This window comes from Phalacrocorax aristotelis, chromosome 10 (genome assembly GCF_949628215.1).
Source record: "Phalacrocorax aristotelis chromosome 10, bGulAri2.1, whole genome shotgun sequence".
Taxonomy (NCBI): Eukaryota; Metazoa; Chordata; class Aves; order Suliformes; family Phalacrocoracidae; genus Phalacrocorax; species Phalacrocorax aristotelis.
In genome coordinates, this window is record NC_134285.1 from 1,422,615 (window position 1) to 1,440,652 (window position 18,038).

The 18,038-nt window shown below is 57.5% G+C and overlaps 1 protein-coding gene across 1 annotated transcript in view; it reads right to left on the reverse strand.

Annotated features, from left to right (window-relative positions):
• Window positions 1-1,330: 1,330 nt before the first annotated feature.
• GRID2IP (Grid2 interacting protein) overlaps window positions 1,331-18,038 on the reverse strand; it is a 41,883-nt gene continuing 25,175 nt past the window's right edge. The window contains exons 9-22 of the mRNA XM_075104610.1: window positions 17,933-18,034; window positions 15,809-15,906; window positions 15,207-15,324; window positions 14,487-14,812; window positions 13,852-14,265; window positions 12,683-12,770; window positions 11,262-11,339; window positions 10,317-10,513; window positions 9,626-9,781; window positions 7,571-7,657; window positions 6,904-7,033; window positions 5,361-5,479; window positions 4,728-4,892; window positions 1,331-4,297 (exon numbers count right to left, since the gene is read on the reverse strand). Coding sequence (XP_074960711.1) covers window positions 4,226-4,297; window positions 4,728-4,892; window positions 5,361-5,479; window positions 6,904-7,033; window positions 7,571-7,657; window positions 9,626-9,781; window positions 10,317-10,513; window positions 11,262-11,339; window positions 12,683-12,770; window positions 13,852-14,265; window positions 14,487-14,812; window positions 15,207-15,324; window positions 15,809-15,906; window positions 17,933-18,034 — 2,150 coding nt within the window. The 3' untranslated portion in view covers window positions 1,331-4,225. The remainder of the gene's footprint in view (window positions 4,298-4,727; window positions 4,893-5,360; window positions 5,480-6,903; window positions 7,034-7,570; window positions 7,658-9,625; window positions 9,782-10,316; window positions 10,514-11,261; window positions 11,340-12,682; window positions 12,771-13,851; window positions 14,266-14,486; window positions 14,813-15,206; window positions 15,325-15,808; window positions 15,907-17,932; window positions 18,035-18,038) is intronic.

The following is an 18,038-nucleotide window of genomic DNA, read 5'->3' on the forward strand; positions in this document are numbered from 1 at the left end:
GATCAAGCGTGGGCACTATCCTTCCACGAACCTAATCCATGTCCCCACAGTGGAGTTATCAACCCAAATTTTACTCTGTGGTCCCCTAAGGGGGTGTTTTACTGGCGAGTCTGGGTGAGGGTCCCAGCCGAAGCAGGGCAGCCCCCCGGGAACGCCGGTCCCGCGTCGCTGGCCAGGCGTGAGCAGCATCTCTTGGTGCAGGTGCTGCTTTTGTCTCTCTCACTCGCCAGTCGTTTAATGTTGTAATTAACTGCACTGCTTTCACCAAAGGTTTTGTGAAACTTACCCCTCCTCTGACAATCTCAGCTGCTAGAATCAGAAATCCAGCTCTCCCCTTCACTTTTGAGTTTTCTCAATTGACAACGGAGGCAAGTTAAAAAAAAAAGCACGCCAAAGTCTAAGAAACCAGAAAGGAAAGTAGGAGAAAAAGAGTATCTTTATTTTATCTCATTGTTTCACGCTCAGCTCACAATTCTTATGGGCATAACTAAAGGTCTTTGAATCTCACAATTGGAGACGCTTTAATTTCATCCAATAGAATTGGACCAAGACCGATGGTTGGATTTGATGATCCTACAGGTCTTTTCCAACCTTAATGATTCTGTGATTCCATGAATTTGGAAAACCCAGATTTTCCTAAATTGTGTTAGAACAATGCAGAGCCTCGAGGGCTTCAAATTCAACACCCAGGAGCCCTGCGCTACCTCCCAGTCTATGCCATTTCTTTCTGACTTCCAGCCTTGCAGCCTGAGGCCGAGACCGCTGTTTGTCTCTCTGGCATCTTTCACGGCACCTGGAAAATAATTACAGCTTGTGGCCCTTCAAACCATTATCAAGATACTTAGAGGAGGGGTTCGTACGTGGTTCCAGTTTGGCTTGGAGATGCCAGCCTGGTGCTATTTCATCCCAGCCAGTCCGCCAACGGGAGCTGTGATCTTGTCCTCTCCATGACCTTACAAAAGCTGCTCATTTTCTTTTTGAATATTTTTTCCCCCTATTTCTTGCAGGAAAAAGTGAAAATCCGTAAATAATCCGAAGTTTGGAATGTAACCTGGGATTTTCATGGCCGCTGTTTCCCTTCCTCTGCCAGAGGGTGGAAGCGGCACCCCGTGGAGCAGGAGCCACACCACGGCTGCATTCCCTGCACTGACCCCGGGCCGCTGCCTGAGTTATTATTTCCTTTCCAAGGACAGGCTTTCCTGTGAAGACGATCCCATGATCGAGGCTGACGCAGGCGTTCTTTTAAGGCTGGGCTGTACAAGGCTAAAAGGAGGCTGGTCCTGGGGAAGAACTCCTGGGGAAGAACTACCTAGTGTTTGCAGCTGTGAAGAAACAGCAAAAGAAGCGTGTGCGGTGAATGATGCCGACCGCCGTAGGTACCGTGCTGCAAAGGAGCTCCGGGGCATCATTTCCGTGGCGGTTCATGGACTGCAGCCCGGGACCGCGCGGTGGCAGGTCTGGCAGCCGCACCGGGCAGCTCGACATCCCCGGGGCTGCAGAAGAGCTGGGCTTGATCGGCCAGGAGGGCTGAAGACACATCAGGAGGGGTTCGAGCACTTTAAATCCATGTGCCCAGCGAGGGACTTGTACCCACAGCGCTTCTGTTAACCCTGTTCAGAGCTGTTTTACGGTTGCCGGTGCCGTGGCCTCCAGGGAGGACCCAGTGATTGAGGAGGCTGCTGTAAACAGGCTAAATTACAACCAGGAAATCTGATATGAAACCGGTCCCTATCTATCTGCTGTTAGCGTCAAGGAAGATAGATTGCTCCAGGGACATAAACTCAACCTCAGCCAAGAATTCCTTCTCAGAGGGAAACAATTCACTGGCTCATACGCTCACTGAATGTTTTCTTCTGAAGGCTGCAAAAAAAAAAAAAAAATCCATACTATTTTAAGAATTTCTTGCTCGTATTCACCGCGCTGCCCTGGATGCCGGCACGCAAGCAGCTCCCTTCACAATTACGCAGTTATTTTCCACAGGCCAGCCCAAATCCAGCAAGGTGGGATCCTGCATCTCGCTCCTGGGGGTGTAAGGGGCCAATATTAAGGCGTGCAGCGACAGAAGTGCCAGATGCAGGATTCCTCACACCTTCACCCGCGGCTGTCGTACGAAGCGCGTTTGGACAGAACACACAGGCACGTGCAGTCAGGAGGCAGAAGGCAGCAGCTTTATTTTAGGGGTAGCACATAGGCATTGGGTAGAGACTGAATTGTGACTATACATAGTCCCGTTATCAAATAATATATCCATATGTCAGAAGTTCTGGTTCTTTGAAAATATTCACATAAAAATACCAAAGGGATTGGAATTCTAACTATTTTGGAAAGTTACAACATGTAGCAAAATCTATGTACAGCATTTTCGCATTTGTAATGACAGTTCCAAAAGAACCTCCAGTGGTTTAAATATTGAATATGTTTTTAGGCAAAGAAAAAAAAAAAATCAACTGAATGCAGGGTGCAACATCCAGAAGGGAAAGAGGCGCTGAGCGAGCATTGCCCCGTCACCACGGCGGGGCGGAGGGGAGGCAGGGACAGACAGGGCTGGACCTCTGCGGACACGACGCTAGGAACTACCTGGCACTTAAAGCTGTATAAACTGAGAACACCTGTGAAAATATGCTTCACTTTCTACAGCAGGGTTTTAAAAAAATTACTGAAAACCAAAGATCTGATGGTCATAAAGGTCTCCCATAAATAATGCACCAGTTGGTGATTCAGTACTTGAGCAGAGGCTGCAGTAAGAGCTCTTGCTCTGGCAACAGACGGGAGGAAGGTTACCTACGCTACGGCTTGCTGGAGCGCTTCCACGGGGCACGACGTTGGAGCGTGTTGGGTTTGAAAGGCAACGGATGCGTTTTGCACAGAGCAATGCCTCACAATATTAACGCACTGTAGGTTTGCTGCCGTAAAGCTCTCAGGGCACTGCGTCGCCCGGAGGCGCATGCACTCACCACGGGATGCTGCTAGCCCTTTCCGCCCAGGGGACGCCTCAGAGGGAGTTGAGTCATCTAAATAACAACGAGCCGTTGTTGAAAGATGGACGTGCGTGCATGCTCCTAGAGTTCCCTGGGTATATTCAGCAGGAACACTGGTCACACAGTAAAGGGCTCTCAGGACTCCAGCCCTCGGGATTGAGTAAAGGGGGGCAGGGGATGGTCTCTGCCCTGCCTCGGGGCGGTACCTGGGGCTGCAGAGGACGCCCGCTCATTTTTAGGCTACTGAGGGTTCTGTACTTTCCAAGGAGGCACCAAAACACTCAGGGATTTATGTCTCCTGGCGAGTTCAAATAAGTCTGCTGCTGCTGCTGTTAAATTCTTGGGAAGACTTCAAGGCCTGTCAGTCTCTGCCACACCTTTAGGCAAAGCTGAGGGCCAGGAAGGACTCTGGGCTTTCCCTCCTCTCCAGCGCGGCTGGGTAGAACCAGACTGGATCTGTATTTGGGACCACACGGACATGCTGGAAGGGTTCTGCAAGGTCATATTGCTTTCCATTGCCACTGGCCGGCAATGGCAGGGGATTAAAGCCTCTGGGCCACCTCCAGCCGTCCCCACTCCGCTGTTAAGGTCTGTTCAGGTGGAGCTGCAGCCCCACAGCGCAGCTCAAGGGCAGAAGGGCTCAGAGAGGGATTTCAGAGGAGCTCGGCAGCATTCCTCCTCGGGGTGTGGGGGGAGCCGGCACTGGTGGCAGCCCTCATCCCCCCGCGCTCCCTCCCTCGCCTGGCCTGCCCTGGCTCCCCAGGGAGCCTGTACTGGGCTCTAAACCCAGCCCCGAGGCTGGCGGGATGAGTGGTGCCTGCCTGGGGAAAGCTGTGCCCTGCAAGGGCAGACTCCTCGCACAGCATTGCTCGGGCACCGGCCGCGGGGACGTGGGGAAGGGCTCCAGCGGCTGCTGGTGCCAGTTACGCGTGTTCTGGAAACACGGGAAAGTGGGGGTTTACCCAGATGTGTCTGAAATCCTTGACTCAGAAATACGCTGGAAATGGAGGGTGCTAAGGAAGCTGCTGTCAGGACCAGCACGGTGTTTACCTTCTTGTCCCTGTGCCTCACCCTCGCATCCATCCGCTGTCACCGATGGTGCCTTTTCAGTGTCCCAACCGCCCCGACCCCTCAGTCTGTGGCTCGGTGGTAGCAGGTGACAGCAGCCTATTTACAACCAAACTCGACGGGAGCAAATTGCACTTTGTTGGCAATAAATTGCTGCACCTCACATCGCTGCAGGCCCGTCACCAGGCAAGGGGGGAGGTCATCCTGGGGCTGCGCTGGCTCTCGCCCACCTGCACGTCGCTGAGTGCCCGCTGCAGGGAGAGAGCAAAGAGCAGGAGCTGAGGTTCAGGCAAGGGCAGCAGGTGCGGACAGGGAGGATGTTTCAACAGTCCTGGCTACTACAGACTTAATTTTCCCCCGGCTTCCCGCTGGACAAGCCCCGACAGTGAGTGCATCTGCTTTGTGGTGCTCCGACCCAGCCTTCGGTAACCAGGAACATCAGACCATGAACAAGATCTGCTTTTGTCTCCCTGGGGCTGGTGCTTGGACCATGAACCCTCACCGCCGCCTCCTGCACTGGCCAGGCAAGTCGTACGCTAGAAAAATTCCACTCTTCAGACACTCAGGTACACACGCTCACAGAAAGTTCGTCTCGTTCCCGCAGCTCACGCTCAAGTGAAACGCTTCACTGGCGTTTAACAGGAAACCCCTTGCTGGCTGGCTTTGAGAAGCGCAACTCACCTCAAACTTGCTCATGAATTCTGCAAAAATGCCAAAGAAAGCTTCGGAAGTCGTCATTTTCGAGTCTTCCCCAAAGAAGGACAACACTTTGCCGAATTCTTCCATGGCCTTGTGCTGCAGGTCGTCCAGGGATCGCACGGCAGGCTGGGCACTCTCCAGGAAGGACTGAGAGAAATGGCTTAAGGGAAAGCAGCTGCACTGTGGGTCTGGTACAGATCAGAACCACTTCTGCTTATCAAATGGCTGGGTTCCATCTCAGGTCTAAGAAAGGACCGGCTGCGAATGCAGGCTGCGGCCACGTGCGAAGGCAGCCCGCTGGCATGCTCAGCTGTCCCTGACAGCACTTCTCTGGAAGGAAAGACAACCCGGCAGCCTTTCTGGCCTTGTGGCACGGGGTTTCTGCCACGCAGAGGCGTGGGAGCCGGTGGTCACCACAAAAGCTGTTTCCTGTGCTGGCTTAGAGCGAGTGGAGGGTGGAGATTTCCACCATGCTCTCACCAAGAGCTGAGATGGTCCTTTCTCACCAGCCGGACGCAGCCCTGCTGCTCACGAAGGAGGCATAAAGACAACTGAATGGTCTTACCTGTGGGCAGTCAGTCCCACTGGCGTTTTGCCCCTTTTACAGAAGGATACAGTCATCACGATTGCAAATCTGTCCTCTGCGGTAGCCGGCATGTTGTGGCAGGCCTTCTGTATGTCACTGACGGTGGTGTGCAGGTCCTTTAGGTCAGCCGTTAGTGTTCTCTGGTTCACTACGTGGGAAGAGAAGAGCCAGCAGTGTTAGGAGACTTAGGTCTGGCTTGCTTCCTGCAGCAAAGCGAGGGCAACGAGCGTGGGCCATCGGTCAGGGTGGTCAGGCTGTCTGTCTGCATGGCTCTGCACAACCTATCCGTGTTGTCCAGAGTGTGGTGGACAACCAGACCGTCTGCTGGCCTCCAGCACGTTGCCAGCAGCTGCCACCGGGCGCCTGGGCCAAGAGATGCCGAGAACCTCAATAGGAGCTCGGAACGTGCCAAGTGCAAGGAGCACGCGGGACTCGGGAACACAGGGCGGTGATGGACACACAGGTGCTAGACGGGAGGGGGACAGAGGGTCTGTACAGGACGGCAGGACAAGGGGTAAGATCCAGGCTGCCCTCTGTGGCACCTCATCATCGCACCAGCATTCAGGAGAGTGATGAGCCGTTCAGACTCCTTGCTGTCTTGGGCAGCCAAGCCTTAGCTCTTCTACAGGCAAGGGAGGAGGTGAACCGCAGCATCTCAGGAGGGTTTGGGTTATGTGCTGCAGCTGGGTCGCTCTGTGGCCTCTATGAGAGTGAAGCTGGGCAGCCCTGGATAGCACAGGGTCTGAAACTGGCTATAAAGTGGCAGGAGTTTGGGCAGCAGGGAGCCTTCACTGGCAGACACAAACTCCAGCTAGGAAAGCTACAGGTACAGACCTTCATCAAGTGGAAATTTACATCTCCAGGCCTGAATTTTCCGCTTTATTTACCCACTGTAGCAGTAATTCCCAAGGGAATTACTCACAACCAACAGGGGAAGGAGAATGCAGCCGTGCTTTGCAGGCAGCCAGCCTGTGTGACACCGCCGACACAAGTGCATGGATGTGTCACAACCCCAGCATCTGTGTGACTTTTCTCATTGCAGCCAACGAAGCCACGCGATCCTCAGTCAACATGATGTACCTGCGTCTGGACTGTGAACTCATAACATGAGGGAGTCCTGTACGCTCACGTGTACGTGTCCCCCACGTGCCTGCAGGCAGTAACAGTGCTGGCGCCCACGCCGGGGAGGCTGCACTCCAGGGATGGAGGCAGGCAGGGGCTGGGTGGGGCCGACCGGCTCCTGGCACTTCCCTCTCCTGTTCCTCCTTTGTATTTATAAGATAGCTCTGAACTTGGGAACCACTTTTTCAAGTCAGAAGGAAGGTTCAGGTCAGGGACAGAGCCTGGTCTAGGCACTCCCATGCGTGGCAGTGTGGGACAGATGAGACCTCCCCTGTCACTAATCTCGCTCCTGCCTAGCCCCGGCCTCTGGCTCAGGACCTCTCCTCACTTGTTTGGGCTGCCACCCTGCTCGTGCCAACGCTGCGCAGCTCGTGACCAGTTCTAGACCCACACAAAACCAAGAGACAGTGCAAGGAGACAAGGAGCTTGCAGATGCTTTTGTTCGTTTACCTTTGGCAGCGAGCGGCACTGTAGGAAGATCCTTGGCAAAGCCCAGGAGCTCTGGGAAATGTTGGCTAAGTGATTTGGCAAGTATGTGCAGGAAGGTGGATTTCCCATCGACAGTCTTGGTTGTGTTCAGCTACGGCAAAGCAAAACAAGTAAGGAGAGTCCTATGCAGAGGGGAGTGGGTTTTGCCAAGCGCCCAAATACACAGGGGCTCCTCCGTTCTGCTCGGCTCACCCTGCATCCACGTGCATGACAATCCCCAGCCGTGCTATGTGGATTAATGTTTAAACAGGACATTTAATGTTTACGCAGCATGTTACGCCCAGATTAGTGGCACTGAGGTGCCAAGCAATGCCTCCCTCCCGCAGGCCAGGGCTGTCACCCCGTCCCCCGCCCCTCAGGAGTCCCACAGCAACCCATGGGGATAAAAGACCTTCGTTGTCTCCCACCCCGCAGCCAAAGGCCTGGGTCTCAGGTCCCAGCACACCGAAGCACCAGACCACCGTTAGGGCCTCTCTGAAGTCAACCCTGCGCATCGATCCCAGCCTTCCCAGTGGTCCCCATTCTGCTGCACCCAGGAGCCTTGTACGAGGACAGGCATGATAAACCGGGCACGTGGAGCTCCCGGCATTGGTGCCTCCTGCACGGGAACAAGCACGCTTCGTTTTACCTCGGTGAGAAAGTTGATTTTAAAGCCTGTTGTTTTGCTGGTCTTGGGCTGCCCGTTGTTCAGATAGTTTCCCATCGCCAGCACAAACTGCAAAGAGAAACCTCAGTGAATGACTGGCCGGTGACCTCCAGCATTTTTACCATCCCATCTCCTTTTGTACCTGCTTTGGGTCACAGAGACCCACCAACAATGTGGTAGGAGCAGAGGTAAAATCCTCCCTCTGTCTACAGGACGGGGGGAAACTAGCCTTTTTTGTGCCAGGTCACTTCTGCTAAGGGGTCCTGTGCATGTGCTCGTAGAGCATCATTAATAAAACCTTATCAGTTCATTCAGTGGGTTAGATTAGGTGGATGAATGCATGTTAAAGGCAAAATCTCCACTGGTTCTGCACACGCTGTTCATCCTGTCACCCAAACAGCACGCTGGGAGAAGGAGGACTGCTAACGCGCCCATCGGCACCGCAGCCCCAAGGGTCGGGGCCGTGGGTCTGGAGGCACAGGCTGTTCTCTTCTCCGTGCTGCTCCCGTACGAAGCCTGCGCTGACCCCTCAACAGCAACGCCCACGCTTCCGCTACAAGACCCGGTCCTCACCCACCGCCCCGCCTGTGTCTTCAGCAGGAGCTAGAAAACACCCATGTTTCCCATCTGCAGACCCAGACTTCCAAAGCCTTTATAAGAGATCTCATTTAGATGCTTCCCCGTGTGGGTTACGTGGATGCTGCCCAGGAGTCCCCTTCCTTCTGCAGCAGCCCAGAAGGTCTGTGCTGCCAGAGAGCTGCAGGGAGCCCACGGCACCTCTAACACCGGCGTGGCTCCTTTGCCACTTCCAGGCAGACAATGCAGGTGCCCAAGCTTTGTTAATGCTTAAGGGGGTATTTTCTCTTGTGTTGCAGCCTCGGGCTTTGGGCATGCACAATTTGGTTCTGCCTTTTTATTTCTCAGTTGTTTTTTCCTTGCAGGACCAGGGCTAAGTCTGGAGGTTCACTCTGAGATCTCCTGCCTGCAGGACGAGGACTCTCCTGTTGACTGGCAGGTGCCTAAGCTCTCCTCTTCCCAAAGCCTTTTGCAGCTGTTATCTGCAGATCTTTATGGGGATATTTTAAAGGGAAAGCAGTGCTGCAGCAAAGCCAGCTTTCCCCTCCAGAATGCTCTGATTCTTTGTGCTGCGGCTTCGCAGCCTTGGAGGCACAGCAGGACCCCGGACTGGGCTCACCTGAGTCCTGATGTCCCTCCTGGGGCCTGGCGAGGAGCGGGAACCTCAGGACTGCCTGGATTTCAGACTGGGACACTCTGAATTTCTCTTCAGCACCCGTTAATGTGCAACCAGCCACAGCCCCCCCAAGGACCTAACGTGGTGTTGGGGGTTACTGGCCAGGAGCCGCTAAATAGGTTCATTTCTCAACTGGAAACGCCTTTTGTCACATCAGGTTCTCATTTACCCACCTGCTTTTTTTAAAAGCAAACCCGGCTGAATTCACATTCATTTGGGGCAGCTCAGCTCAGTAGGGTCAAAGAGCAGCTACAGCAGGATTTGTTCTCTCCTGGGAGTGTAATGCCCCTCTGGCAGGCACAGCCCGTCCCCGGGACCCCAAAGGCACCTCCTCAGAGGGACGGGCAGCGTGCGGGACCCCTGCCTGCACCGCGGCAGGGCTGGCACAAGCCCACGGCCGTGCACAGGGACCAGCCTGCAGCGCTACCTGCACACGGACACGCACACAGCAGCTGCTCGGCCAAACCCCGCATCCTCCAGCCCCACTGCAGCCAGCGGACAGCCTCGGTGGGCTCTGCTGTGTTACGGGGTGGGTTTCTGGCTCCTGCAGCCTTGCTGCGTGCTCCGAGTGGGTGCACGGCCATCTGCAACCTGCCCTCCCGCATCCTCCTTAGACCAGGGTCCCCACAGGCCGATGCCAGCAGGAGCTGCCAAGGGATGGAGCCTGGCCGAGGTGGACCTGGAGGGGTCCAGGACACAGCCGTGGGGCTGGAGCTGCCCGCGGGTGCTCCAGTGGATGCTGGGGGCCCCCGGTGGCTGTTACCAGAAGGAAGGACTGCTCTGACCTCCAAGATCTTAGCCAGCTTCTTGCTGCTTTTGAGCTCTAGAGAGGCCTTGCAGATGCACTCGTAGCTAGCTTTGATCTCCTCTGTCTTCTCCTGCAGAGTGGTCTTAAAATGTAGGCTGCGCAGACGGATCTTGTATTCTGGTACCGACAACATCTGAGAGCAAAAGGAGGAGGAAATTACTTCTATCACCATTAGCCATGATCCCGCCTATATGGTGTTTTCCCTGGCACGTTTCCCTGTACTTGAAAGCAGTGTGCACTTGCTTAGCCCAGGCAACCGCGCAGAGCAGCTGGCGCGGCTGCTGTAGCTCGCAGAGCGTGGCCAGTTTGCTGCCACAGGACGGGGAGGTTTCATGCCAATATCCACAAGTGACTGTGTCAACAGCAAGTAAGTCAGGGTTGGGCAAAGTCACTCTACCACAGAGTAAACATCGTGGTATGCTTTGGCTGTAAAAGAGCCGCTGCGGGAGCTGCCAGCCAGCTCAGGCATCAGCCCCAGCATCGCCGGCGGTCCCTGTGACCACCGCCACCAGCTCTTCCCATCCCACGTGCAGGAGCAGACCAGCGTCCTGCTGACTGCTTCCTCTCCGCTGCGTGCTTTCCTCCCCTCCAGCCCGCAGTGGGACATCGCGGGGACGCTGCACGTGCAGACCTCCTCGCCCCCGGAGCACGCCCCTGCCCGCAGGTACCTGCAGCACAAACTGGTCGGGCTCGCTCAGCTTGCCGGGGTTTTCCTTGTAGTTCTGGAAGCGCTGGACTTCCTCCCCGTCCGGGGCGTAGAGCAAGAGCTGCTTGATGTGGGAAGGCTCCAGGCGGTCCGTCTCCATCGTCATGAGGATCTGGCGCAGCTCGATGTGTGAGAGCTTGAGGTGGGCGATCAGGATGGCTGGGGGAAGGGAGATGGGTCACTTGGGAGGGGAGGGGGACCGGACCCCAGGGGCTGGCTGCGCTGGGGCGTTCTGCCTGGCAGGATGGGGCCAGGAGGGGAAGCGCAGTCCCTCCACGGTGTGAGAGTGGCCATGGGTTTCTCCACGTGCCCACCCCGGCACAGGGTCTGCCCTGGGGAAAGGAAGGGCGTTCTGCTCCCTGAAGCCCTGCAGAGGTTGCGGGGAGCCCCCAGGGTGTTGCACCTTTGTGCATGTACATCACCAATGCATCGTGCTGGGCTGCACTGGAAACCACCCCCAGCGCCTCCCCCTCTCCCACGTCCCCGCGGCCAGGAGACCAGGGGCTCGTAGGGTCCCAGCAAGCCCTCCCACCCTCCTTCCCACCAGAACCATGTCCTGGAGAAGCAGCCCTGACCCTTCCCCGGCGGGCAGCAGGGTGGTCCCGCATACCCTCGCTGCCCCGTGGGGCCGTGCAAGCTCTTCCCCTCTCCCTCCCCCGGCCAATGAGTCACATCCCAACTCTGCCCTTTCTTGTAAAGCCACCTTCTTCCCCCTGCCCCATGCTGAGCCCAGCCTGGAGGGGCTCTGGGCTGCAGGAACAGCCCAGACCAGTAGAGCTGTGCTGAAATTGCGCTTATGGGATTGTGCTCATGAAGCCTCCCTCCTTTTACCTTTCCAGTTCTCTACATCCCCGGTCCCATCTCTGGGCCCGTTTTGGGGGGTACGCTCACCGTGATGTTCACTTACATGTGTTGTAGGCCTTTTTGTGGGACAAAATTTCAACCACGTCTTTCTTTTTAAAGTTTTCAGGCATGAGAGTTGGCTCTGGAAGAGAAACTGAGAGATTTAATCATGGGTAAGGATAGGCTCAGCCAGCACCAGCAGGAAGAAAATTGTCCTGAAAAAAGTGAAACCATGAATGAAAGAGAGGAGAACTGATGCTTTGCACACAGCAATGGCTCCGGGAATCCTTGAATTCTGCGATTCAAAGATCTCCTCAATGGAGGACTCAGTTGGAGCTGAAAAAGGTAAAACAAGAGGTGAAACACACAGAAAATCCCAGACTGCCCAGAAACATCCCAAAAAAGACACCCCCCGAGAAGCGTCCCACTTCATCCCACTTCCACTGCCAGTCCCACCTGTATCTGCCCGCTCTAGCTTAGCTCTGCCCACAAAACCATGGTGCCTCACGTCCCCCGCAGGAGCACTCAGACATCCCGCTGGTGTTTTACTTTTCCCAGCGCGAGTGAGGCGGCCGCGCTGCCCCACGCCTCGGTTCGGGCAGGCTGCGGGGGGCAGGAGCGCACCGCTGTCACCCCACGCCCCGAATGCCTCCCGCTGCGCGGGGTGGCCACCCCAGCCACCGGCACCCCCAGCCTGGACCCAGAAACCCCGGTGGGTGGAAAACCCCGGTCGGTGGGTCCGCGGGAGAGCCCAGGTCAAGAGCAACGGGAAGGCTGTGCTGGCACGTAGCTACGGACCCCATACGTAGGTTTTGTGGGGGAACTAACTTATTATATACCTAAAAAGTGTTGCTTGTAACGCTCTCTACAGGCAGAGAAATGTTTTCACGGCTTTTTCAGGGCTGAGTTCTCCAAGCAACAGAGCTGCAATCCTAATTTGCAGCCGTTACCGCTACCGCAGCACCGCTCGGCGCCCGTGCACGCCGCCGGCCCAGCGGCGCGCTGCCGTGCTGCGCAGACCGTAACAAGCAGAGGCTGTGCGCGGATGTTGTGTTGTGAGGCATGGTGCAGGTCCGGGCTCCTGCTGGGGCGCAAAGCGGGCCCCGGCGCGGCTCTGCAGCGCGGCACTGGCGCACCGGCGTTCCCCGCGGTATGGGGACGGCCGGGCAGGCGCTGGGAGAGCCGGGAAGCGGCACGGAGCGCAACGGGGAGCGAAACCCTCCAGCTGAGTTTCACTGCCCCAAACGACTGAAATGTGGAGAGAAAACAGATAATGGCAGTGAAGAAAATTAAGGGAGATGGTGAAACGATCTCCACCTTAATGATCTGCTGTGCCACCAGCCACAAAACCCTGAGTATGAACGGATTCCGTGCCGCAGGTGATGCTAGGACCAGGCATTGCCTTGCTGCCCACTGAGTCCCAGTTCTTCCCAGTGCCCCAGTCTCTAGCCAGTACCAGGACCTATTTTGGGGTCAGGTACTTACTTGTAGGCTTCTGCGTCCCGAAGTGCAGCTCCAGGTCGAGGTATTTGACCATATCACTCAGCTTGTCGTAATCCGAGTCTTCCCCGAGCTGCAGGAGGAGGAAGAGTCAGGAGCCGTGCTGGCACAGGGGACAGCCCGACACCGCCCGCCCACGCTGGGCCACCTTCCCTCCGCCCCACACTAAGCTCTGTGTCCCTAAGGAAACCAGGACAGGTTGATGGCACTGTCCTGGTGACTCAGCCATCATAAAACCTGTGCAGAAACCAGAGCCTGAACTGTTCACCTCTGCGGAGGCAGTTTCTGAAGGACAAAGCGGGAATTCCAGAAACTTTGGGATTTTTTTTGCGTACAAAAAAATCACTGTGAGGAAGCGTCATGTTCCCTGGAGAGCCAGGGAGAGGAACCTGCAGGATTTCAAGTGCTTGCTACAAGGTGGGTGCCTGTGGGACTGGAGGATGATCCCACAGCTCCCCTCTAGCTGCTCAGGGAACAAAGAATATGGCACATCGGAACACATTCATCGCCATGAGAGACACAGAGGCTGGAAGTTAAATTCCAGGGAGGCCAGCTTCTCTCTACTGGGACTCGAATCCGCCTCCAGAGTTCCGCACCACTTCAAGTCCATGACGCCAAAGGATCATCACATGTAGTCTCACTCCTCGCCTCTGCTTTCCCCCTCCGGTGTCCTCCCCTGCCTCGGTGCTCTCCCCATCACTCTGCTTTCAACCTGCTCACAATTTCCCACTCATAAAACCTCCTACAGCTGCAGAACACGTCTGGAGGCAGCTCCTGCCTATGTCAGCCCACGGAGAGCAGGAAAGCAAGCACTCCCCAGGGTGCTGCACTCCAAACCACCGTTTCAGATAATTTCCAGAGCTGCTTCTCATCCTGGCAGTGTTGGTCCAAACAATTAAAAGGATGAGAAGAAGTATGAGACTTCCTGTAACACGGCATCTTCGGAGTTCAGTCCCTTGGCCAACACGAGGCCCAACAAGAGGTTAGGCTGCGATGCTCCAGGGAGGGGACAGCCCCCCCAGTGCTCTGGGCAGGGAGGAGGGCAGTGTCTGCAGATGCTCCCGCCGACGTGCACAGCCTCGGCACTCGCAACCACTCCCCCATCCGCGGTTTGGACCCTCGCCCCTGCCCTGCTCCCCCCTCCGGGGCCATACCTGGCCCCAGATGGTCCCTTCCGAGTTCTCCACCTGCTCCCACCGCAGCCTCTTGACGCTCATGTGGTTGGATTCGCTCCTGCGGTGCAGCAGCCCCCGGTGCAGGGGGGGCGCGCAGGGCACCGGGGGGGGCGGCGGCGGGGGCGGCGGGGGCGGGATGGGGTGCAGGTGGCTGACGAGGGATTTGGGGGCAGGCGACGTGCTGGCTTTCGTGGCCTCTGCCTTGGTGGGGACGGTCTGGGGGTCGTGGAACTGCAGGGGGGGCGGTGGCGGCGGGGGGCTGAGCGGCGGCGGCGGGATGTGGTCTGAGAGCGTGGAGTAAGTCAGGGAGCTGCCCTCATCGCTGCTGCTGATGTACTCGCTGCTGCTGGCATCGTTGGTGACATAGCTGCCCTGGTCATCGTGGAAACTCATCTGGGTGAGGGAGAGAGGAGAGGCTGAAGGTGGCACCTCATCCTCCACCCACCCAGCCCTCGGGGGTGTCCGGCCCCCAGCCATGCAGCCCTCACCCCCCTCCACCACCCACAGAGCCCCAGGACGTGTCCCCAGAGGCTCTGCACCCATCCTGGTGCCCGACGGATGCTCCATAACCAGGACAAAGACCGTGCACCGAGCCGCCCCTGCGCCACGCTCACCTCCTCATAGTCATTCTCAGGGGTGAGAAAATCATCCACGATGGTGACGCGGTGTCCCAGCTGCTCACTGAGGGCATCCAGGAATCGGTCGGTGTCGCGACTGCGCGGGGGCCTGGAGAAGGTGAAGAGCTTCTTCCGTCGCGACAGAGGGCTGAGCGAGTAGTCCCGGTGCTTGGGAGACGGGGCTGGGCTGCTGTCGAGGCTGACGTAGGGGTTGGATTCGGTGCTGCTCGGGGAAGCCACGCTGCTGTGCAGGCGGTAGTAGCACTGCTGGGAGGCCAGAGGGTCGCTCGGCCACGAGATCGCCATCCCGGGCTTGCGAGCACCTGCGGGACAGAGCGCTGTCAAGGGGGTCCTGCACCGGGCGCTCCCCAGAGCCCCCCACCCGCAGGCTGAATGTGACCCACGATAAGGGTGCAGCCTGCGGGGAGGAGAGACCCCCCAGGCAGTGCCCTGCGCTGCACAGCTGTGCGCTGGGGTCCCGCGGGATTTGCCATGCCGTGCCATGAGTGCCATTGCCTCCCTGCAGAGGCAGCTTTGCAGGAGCCATCGCTGGGCTCACACGTGGTGCTGTCGCTGCTTCGTTATAAAACGGCACCAAGAGAAAGGTGTCTTCTCCTCCGCCTGCCTGGCCAGCACCATCCGCCATCACCCCATCACCTGAGACACCCCCACCCCCCCAAAACTGCCTCTCTCACGCCGCGGGAAGGCAGGCGCTACCTGCAGCATGTGCCAGCTCTGGGGCAGGAGGCGACGCTTTGTGCAGGGCAGCGTTACCCATCTTGCCAGCAAAGCTGCTGATCAGGCGGTTTTCTAATTCTGCATAGACAGCCGACATCTGAAAAAAAAAGGGGCAAAGAGCTACTGTTGATGCCCAAAAGGAGATGGGGCTTGTGGAGGCCCCCAGAGACTTGCGACGAACCTGGGGACACGACAGCCACCGCGGACTGCCAGCCCCCAGTCTCTTACTCTTTAAAGGAGTGCTTCACCCCAACCCAAGGCTACGCTGCCTTTTCTGAAGCTCCCCAAGAGCCTCTCACTCACATGGCTGCAGGAAGATGCTGACAGACACCAGCCTTATTAAAACTGACTAATTGCCCAGGGAAGCGATCTCAGAGAGGGGCTCCAAGGCAGGGCTGTTGTCAGCCACAGCGGGTATTTACATGCAGACACAGCCTTCCCCCGTTCCCTTTTTTTATGCTGTCCTGCGTTAACACGAGAGGAGTGAAAGTCTCGACCCTCCCTGTGAACGCGAAGGTCCCGCGCACGTCGGCAACGCGCCCCCAGAGGCGTCCCCCCCCGCCAGCCCCACGAGGTCGCACCATTTTGGGGTTGGGGGTCTCCGGGAGCGACGTGCCGTCGCCAGCCTGTCTCTCTCCGGGGATCAGGCGAACCGGGACCTCCACGGTGTCACTCTGGCCTGCCGGAGAAGGAGGAGACAAACCAGTCAGGAGCTTTCCTTCTGCCTCTGCCCCCCGGGCTCCTGATGGCCCTGACCCATCAAGGTGCCCCCCATCTCCTGCTGGGACCCGGAGCTGTCCTTGCTCGGGCATGCAGCGAAGCACCGGGAGCTCCCAGGCCCGGGGGTCCCAAGGGACCCACGCAGGGCCGCCAGCAGCCCCACGCAGCGTGTGAAACAGGGAACGTCTTACTGCGGGCTTCCCCGGGCAGCAGCAGGAGTCACCCGGCAGTGAGGCATGACGCGTGCTAGAAAACAAGCACATCTGAGACAAAAACCCTCCTGTGCCTTGCCCTTTACCTCTCTGGTTTTAGTTTCTTTCTCTATAAAATGAGGATATTGTTTGTCTCCCTGTCTACCCAACTGGTAGATTTGGAAGCTGCCTATAAATCCTCAGCGCCCGAGCAGCGCTGTGGCTGTGGTGTGCTCGGTGTGCTCCGCACCAGTGGGGGACAGTGCCGAGCGGGGGGTTTCCATCACGGCATTTCGGGGGAAGTCATTATCCAGGGCACGTGCGGGAGTTTGCACTACATCGAGAGTTCTCCGGGTATCAAGATGCCGCGATGCCACGGGTGTTTCTTTTTTTTTCTTGGTTTCTTTTCCCTCAGCCTCCCCCGGTCAGTCAGGGCCACCACACGCGGCAGCCGAGGTTGCAGCTTCCAGAAGCTGGTCCTTTTGGTCGCAGATGCCTGGGCAGTGCCGGCCGTCCCAGCAGTGTTCCCTAAGAGGGGGCTCTGCAGGGGGCATGAGGGGGGTCAGAGGGAGGGAAGGAGGTCTGGACTCCCGTGAAGGCACAAGGGAGATTGCTTGGAGTGACGTTGATTTGACCAGCTCCAAATGAAACTCATTTTCCAGTTACATCCATGGAGAGCTTCTGTTCAGAGGTTAATGGCTGCAGCAGTATAAGGTCTGAGATGCGCCCGGACCCCTGGTTTCTCTCCGAGGGCTGCCAGGAGGAAGCAGCCTGCAATCCCTGCCTTTCCCAAGCTGCTGGAGGGGCAGGTCACACGGATTCACATTCCCTTCAGCCACAATATTTCCACCCAGCAGTCAGGGCCAGGCTGAGTACTGGGGCGGGCAGGCAGAGCTTCGGAGAGCCCAGCGGAGCCGCTCTGCTCACACCGGCACCAAACCAGACCCATGTGCTCAGAGCCCAGCGTTTAATGGCAACAAAGAAAGGAGAGCCTGGGACAGACACAGCTGGCTGTAATGAGAAAGGGCTCTGGAGTGGGGCTTCCATTGGGAACGGGAGGTGCAGCCCCCCGTCCATCACATCCCTCTCCAGGACTGAGGAATGTTGTCTACTTTTTATAAATAAATGGTCTGTGCAGGGAGGTGAACTAGGAGGCCCCGGGGCAGGATGCACCCCAGAGCCTGCGCAGGCTTGGGTAAGGCTAGCACGACCACGACGGGTCACCGGCTGCTTTTTCCGCAGGGCAGCTGAGGACAAGGCTGCTCCCCCGCAGCTGCTGAGCATCTGCCCAGGCGAGCCGCTCCCCTCGGCGTACGCAGCTGTCAGCCCCGCTCCGTGCCGTAATCCCAACCCGAAATGCTCCTCGGAGGCAGGTCGGAGGATATTCCCCAGGGAAATGTCTCGGAGTTGACCGCTCCGGCAGCAGCCCTCCCCGACAGCTGAGGAGCACCGTGCTCCTGGTGAGGGGTGCCGGGAGGAAGGCGTGCAGCCGGAGAGCCGGCAGAGCGTGGCTGGTCATGGTGGGGAGGTGCTGGTGGGAAGGTCATGGTCGGAAGCCACAAGGATGGGTCGAGTGCCCTTCGCAGTCAGCCAAGGGTGATGGAGGATTAGGCAGGATGCCTTGTCCTGCCATCTGGGAGAGGAGGGCAAAGACCCAAAGGACTGAAACCACGAGTAACCTGGGGTGCATATGGGGGAGAGGGTTAGAGATCCAGGGGCCGCCAGGCACAGCCACCAGGACCCAGGTTCCTCCTCCCTGCGCAGGGGTTCCCGGTGCAGCCCCCAGTCGCTCACCTGCTGCCCCCCCTTCCTCGGGGCGAGGGGTTCGGAGGCTTCCCCGGCACAAGGAGGCTCCTCGAACGGAGCTGCGGTAGCGATCCTCTGCTTCTGGCTCAGCTGC